Consider the following 6,250-nt stretch of genomic DNA (forward strand, 5'->3'; position numbering starts at 1 on the left):
TCCTCCCCAGTGTTTGCTCTGGCAGCGGCTGCGTGCAATTTCTCGCAGCTTAAAATGGAAGTAAAGAAGCTCCCAGGGCCTTCGTGTCTGTCTGCAGCCAGGAGAGGAGTCACCATTCTGGGCTTCCCATCATGCACCTCACACTCTGGGTGGCCCGAGTGTTACCAAATAGAAGATCTTGGAAGGCTTGTTTTTGTTGTGCTGGCTCGCCCCCCTCCCCTCCTCCTCCCACCTGAATATTTCCAGCTTTGGCAAAATATGTCAGACAGAGGAGATGCTGCAGAAGAGAATCAGATCGCACAGTAGACTCAGTGGAAAATTGCCTTTTGAAAATTGCGTTTCTATAAACCATCCCACAATGCAGTGTTAAGCTCACAGCAAAAGGAGAAAATGACTCTAATGTAAATGTTAACAGTAACAAAAGCTACGTTACTTCCAAACACACAGTGAGAATGATCTCATTCTTGACAGGCTGGTGATGTGGGGTTGATTTTATCCCCCTCTGGTTGCCTTTCGTCCTCATCCTTCTCAGCAGAAAGTTGACTTCAGTGCTTACTATTCAGTTGGGTTTGTGGCACAGTGTGAACAACCCCCTTATGTTCAAAAAAGCAGCGATTACTGAAGGAATTTGTCCCGGGTAGAATTAGCATGGCGTTGCAGAGAGTGTTTAACCATTAAATGGCTTGTTTGCACCCAGCTGTTTTAGCTCCTGGAGGAGGGCCTGGACTCGCCCGTCCCTGATTGGCCCAGCGGGGCTTATTCTAGCGGCCTGATTTCTCCTCTTCCCCATGCCGGTGTCCCGCTTTACTTGACCTTCATACCCCTCCATTCTGCCCCCGGAAAGAGAGAGAGCGAGTGAGAGACGTCGGTAGATGAAGCTTGACTGTCCAGCCTGGTTACAGCGGTCGGCTGGCGAAACCTCCATATGCAAGACTTCTGTAATTTGTTTGCTAAGCCTGTATTTATGAGCATGCTAATTGTAGGGAGCGCCATGGTGCAGCTATAGTTGCCGGACTTTGAACGTCTGCTGTTCTGCTGTTGGTGTCTGGCTGCACTTTGAGTCTGTCTGTGTGAATAATGCTTAACTTTTTAACTTCAAACTCCTTTTGAACCTATTTTCATGTTTATTTAATGAAATGCAAAATCTCAAATCATCACATGGCTTTTGTGAGTTATAAACCCAAAGCTGATTGTTTTCGGCTACTTTTATCTCAAGATAATCAGACTTTTTTTGAGTTCACACAGTCGGACCTTAACCTTTTGTGAATGAGCACCGGCCCGGAGAAAAAAATAACCACTAGTCAATCCTCCTCAGGTAAAAATAACCTCAGCGCCCCAGTTTCCCACATTCAGCACTCGGGCCATTCATTCTCACACATTCTTTCCTCCTTTCTTTGCCGAGGCGAGCTGACGCCCCCCCCCCCTCTCTTGCTGTGATGGGACTGTCATGCAGAAAGACACTATTGTGCTGCGCAGGATCCCGTTTCACTCTTGCCTTGTAATTAAGAAGGGATTGCATGGCTGGGGAGTTGTGGGTGGGGAGAGACCGGGGGAATGGGTTAGTAGGTAATTTGGCTAAAAAGCAGAGCGCTGACCTGCTTTGTAGCTGGCAGGCCTGGGAGTCGGCACGCATGAACCCAACTCCCCCACTGACACAGAGCCTCCCTGCTGAGGTTTTGTTCAGTGTGTGTGGGCATGTGGAGAGACTGCAGACGAAAGAGGAAAGAAAGATTCTGTGTTTAGTTTCAGGTGAATGTATGTGTGCTTCCTTGTGGTTTCGTGTCACAGAGCAACACAGAAAGTGAGAGGAAGCTTTCGTTGGACTCGTGTCACTGTGGACTCATCGTTGCTTTGCTCACATTTCCTCCCTGAATCATGGGAAGTGCGGTCAACAAAGAGCATTTATAGTGGTTGAATCACGTTTCTCTCCTCTTGGGCTGTAAATGAAAGCAGGAGCTGGACTACTTCACTACTACATGAATACTTTATGTATCCTGTGTGGGCTGATGTCATTTGCTGCCTCATAATTGTAAACAGAAAGATATTTAGACCCAAGTTATTTGTGACAAAGTTACTAGTGAACCATATATGAGTAGACTTGTGTTTTCTGTGTTTCAGTGCAGTCTGAGTCCAGAGGCAGAGCTCTGAATCCTTGCCATGGCTGACGTGCTGGAGAGCGGCGGCGGGTCCGGAGATGTCAGAGTGGCCAGCGTGGATTGGCAGAAACGCTGCATCGCTCTGGAGATGCAGCTGCTGAGGTTCCGGCTCCAGGCCGGGAAAATCCGAGAGCTGTTGGCAGAGAAAGTAAGAGAGAAAATCATCATGGTTACTAGAGCAGGCAGAAGCGCCACACTTCTGGAGCCAGATGTAGCAACTCTCTTAGTTCAAACTAAGCATACTTATAATGTAGGAGCTTACTAAGCATTTATAGATTAACAGGCACACAAACTAGTTCCACCTACCAAATATTTACACCCAGAAACTGCCAGGAGTAACTGTTGTGTAGCAAACTAAAAAGGTCAGAGGGAATATGCACGATATATCTGACCTGAAATGTGATCAGAATACTGTTTATTGATCATTTAAACTGGCAAGATTTAAATACAATCAAACATCCAACTAATCTATTAAATCTGATTAAATCATTTGATTTAAAAATCAAACAATTTGGAATTACAAAATATTTGGATAAATCTTAACTCCATACTTGTATATATATAATTTGCCTTAGAACTGAAGCTTGTGAGGCCATGGTGACTTTTGGTTTACAAAGTTGTTTGCTGTCTTGAAATATTTTTTGGGAGCGTTTCATGCCTTTATTAGTACGCAATAATAACGAAACAAGGGAAAGATATGCAGATGCAAATGTCCCCTATCAGACCAAGGCGATTACCAGTTTGAAACCAATTAATTGATTTGAGTAGCTGCAGCATCTCAATCCTGACAAGATTAATTTATGACTTTCAAGTCTGTATAAGAAGAGCAGCCAAGATGTCATTTTCAGGGAGTCTATCACCAGCTTCGCCTGGATGAGGACAACATTCCCGAGAGAGATGGGAAATGTAGTTTTTCCAGAGTGTACTGAGTCCAGGTCAAAACCTGAGCTCAGCCACTAATCAGAAAAACGCTAACAAAAGCTTGAGAAAAGCTGACAATCAGAACAAAGATTGACTTGCACATTTAAAGCTCTCTCTCTTTGTTGCCATTGTAACAAACAACCACACCTCACAGGTTTATCAGAAAACACTTCAATTAATGGGGTATAATGTTCAGAAGCACTTTGATAAGGACAGAAAGATAAGAGTGAACTGGAGTAAGGTTTTACCTTTTTTTTTTATTCATCTTTAACTTCAGCATGTGTCACATGTTTGAGCTGACGATTGCACCGGACTCTGATTGGGCATAAATAATATAAAATGAACTGAATCTGTAGCTGTTTAAACTGCCAAACTCCTGCGGAAATTAGTCCACTCTCATCTGGTCCAAATATCTTGTGGCGTGGATTATTTAGCAAAACACTGTGCAGATCTCTCTGCTTCATCATCGTCATCCTCTTCTTCTGGCAGTGCTTTTAACTGTTTTACGCACAAGGATACAATTAAAGCAAGTGAATCAGTTAGAAATACAGGTTTGGATGACTGTTTGTTTATGTGTGTGCATAAAGACAGATGGGATTACTCATCTTATTTGGTAAACAGTTGCTCCACTCATTCTGTGTCATCAGAGGTTGGCTACAGTTTGAGGCAAGATGAATATTTAACATTTAACTCATCACTTCTGGTGCTTCCTCTCAAGTTGGGGGGAATAACCGCCGTCCGCCGGCCAAATGCTCGTGAAGCTGTGGCTGTTGTAAAGCCTGACTACCAGACACTTTGGAAAGTAATCAGCTGTCATCAGGAGATTCAGCTCCTTTCTGAAGATTTGTTGGTAAAAGAGTGGAAGTGTTTGCATTAGAGCGAGGAGGAGTGAGTGAAAAACAGTTCTCCTGTCTTGACCTTTCTGCAGTTTTCAGGTGGTTTTCTTCTGCAGCTTTACGAGTTGCCGTCTTTTATGGACTCAAATGGCTCGAAGCTGCTTTTGTTTGGAGTGTCACTGTGGTTCGCTTTCTGCTTCATCTCTTATTCTGGAGTGCGAGAGTGGTTCATTCAGTCTGTCAACAGGATGTTTACAATCCAAACATAACCCATGCGTCTGATAAGAGCAGGATGACTCACTGCTGTGTTCTCTGTCAGGTTCTGTCAAACCTCCAGCTCCTCTGTGAGATCACAAAACACACACACACACACACACACACACACACAATCATGTTCCTTATTCCTTTGTGCTTTAGAGCTCCATTGTTTTACATCCAAGGGCCACATTATTGCAGTGGTTGAATATCCCATCATCACGATGAACATGTAGGCAGGTCACAAATCTCTAAATCATCTCTCATGTCTCCAGCATGTTCATCAAGTCAAACCAGAATCAGAATAAGGTTTATTTCCAAGTAGGTTATTCAGATGATGATTAAGATGAACTAGAAATACAGTCAAAGTGACGAACATAAATAAAGAATCAAAAAATAAAAATATGAAAGGATATAATCAAAAATACTATGACAGATATGTACAATGTCAGTAGGTCTGGTTTTGTGCTCATTGATGGCTGTTTCACCCGATTGGAGAAGCAATCAACCAATCAGAACTTTGCAGGCTTACCCTTTTTTAAAATTATAGTACAGTATATATGTGTGAGCTGCTTTTAAAAATGTACGTCTTCAGAAGGATAGAACAGGCTTGGGGCTTAGTGTGTGTCAGTATGGAAGTCAGCATGTAATGATACAGTAGGTGGATTGATTGCTAACGCATTGCTGGTTCTGTTTTTTCAGGATTTTCTGACAGTAAGAAAAATATAGAATAATGCCAGCTTAACCACCAATAAAGACATAGTTACAACTTGCCTAGCCTTATTAGGAAGTGGTACTCACGTTGACACATACACACTTGTACAAACGCAGTATTTGAACATATACATGTTAGCTTTTCATTTCAGCCATGATGCCAAAAATTGAGGGGAGTTCGAGCTTTCTAAAAACAGATTAATTAATGTCCAGTCAATCCCCGGCATACACAGTATTTATTGTTAAATGTTCTCTTTTGGGCATTTGGCTAGAAAATAGGCTAATTAATCTCTAAGTTTTTCTTTCAGTCTTTCTCTGATAAACACACGTGCATACACACTCTGACACACACACAAACACACACAGCGCTGAGCGGGGTTTAAGTGGAGGCCCGTGCTGCTGACTGTGTTATTTTTCAGGAGGGGGGGGGGGTGCTGAGTGACTACGATGGCGTCATGTTATTACTGTTTGGAAAGTCTGCTTCGCGCTCTTCATCTCCTCTTTTGCCAAGTTAGGAGTGTTTAACGCATTGACCCACTTTGCTATGGAAAAACATGGAGGAGAAAAAAAAGGAAAAAAAGTTGAGGTGGGTGCCTGTGACATGGCATTTATCCCCCCAGAGGCTGACTGCAAGGGAGGGAGAAGAGAGGGAAGGAGATGCCCCATATGCCTTGTGAGGAGTTTAACAGGCAAGTTCTCCATTTAAGAGTTTTTACTGTGGATTAGAAAAGTGCAAACGACGGCTGTCAGCTGGTGGACAAAAAAAAAAGAAACGTCTTCATGCAGAAAGAACTGGAAAAGTGACTGGGAGAGAATGCAGTTTATTTTTTGCCTCAGAAATGACACAACTTTATAATTACAAATAAATCATTTGGCCTTAAACATATTAGTCCCAGTACAGTACCAGACCTTTTTTTTTCTCCAAATCAAAGCATCCAGTGAATCAATAACTTATTCAGAGGATTTCTTTTATTGGATGGTTTTTCCACTTTAAGGTTTCCTTTCATTACTTGGATAATCTAATATTGGAAAAATTAGATGAATCTCCTCCATAAAGCTCACATGTCTTGAGGAGCAAAACACTGCTGTTTGACTCTGCAGAAAGGTCACCAGGTTCATGTGTGTGTATAAACATTTATATTCGTGAGAGGATTTGTTTGGATCAGCTTCTCATTAGTAGTTCAACTGTCTTGATCTGCTTTTCGTTATAAGGTTTTTCTTATTTATGTTTTAGGAAATGTTTTGAGCTGGATTTCTTGTGAGGTTTTATGATTTTTGTCTTGTGTTTTAGCTAGTTTTTTATTGACCACTTTATCAGCTTTCTGTTGTTTGTCTCCATATATATATTTAATGATTAAAGTGGATTCA

General features: G+C 42.2%; 1 protein-coding gene across 1 annotated transcript in view; it reads left to right on the forward strand.

The window, feature by feature from the left end:
• Window positions 1–628: 628 nt before the first annotated feature.
• Window positions 629–6,250, forward strand: part of plekhh1 (pleckstrin homology domain containing, family H (with MyTH4 domain) member 1) — a 28,494-nt gene continuing 22,872 nt past the window's right edge. Inside the window, exons 1-2 of the mRNA XM_068721813.1 lie at window positions 629–1,315; window positions 2,119–2,304. Coding sequence (XP_068577914.1) covers window positions 2,158–2,304 — 147 coding nt within the window. The 5' untranslated portion in view covers window positions 629–1,315; window positions 2,119–2,157. The remainder of the gene's footprint in view (window positions 1,316–2,118; window positions 2,305–6,250) is intronic.

This window comes from Cebidichthys violaceus, unplaced genomic scaffold (genome assembly GCF_023349555.1).
Source record: "Cebidichthys violaceus isolate CVI_PGR_0920_01 unplaced genomic scaffold, fCebVio1.0.p SCAF_28, whole genome shotgun sequence".
NCBI classification, from domain to species: domain Eukaryota; kingdom Metazoa; phylum Chordata; class Actinopteri; order Perciformes; family Stichaeidae; genus Cebidichthys; species Cebidichthys violaceus.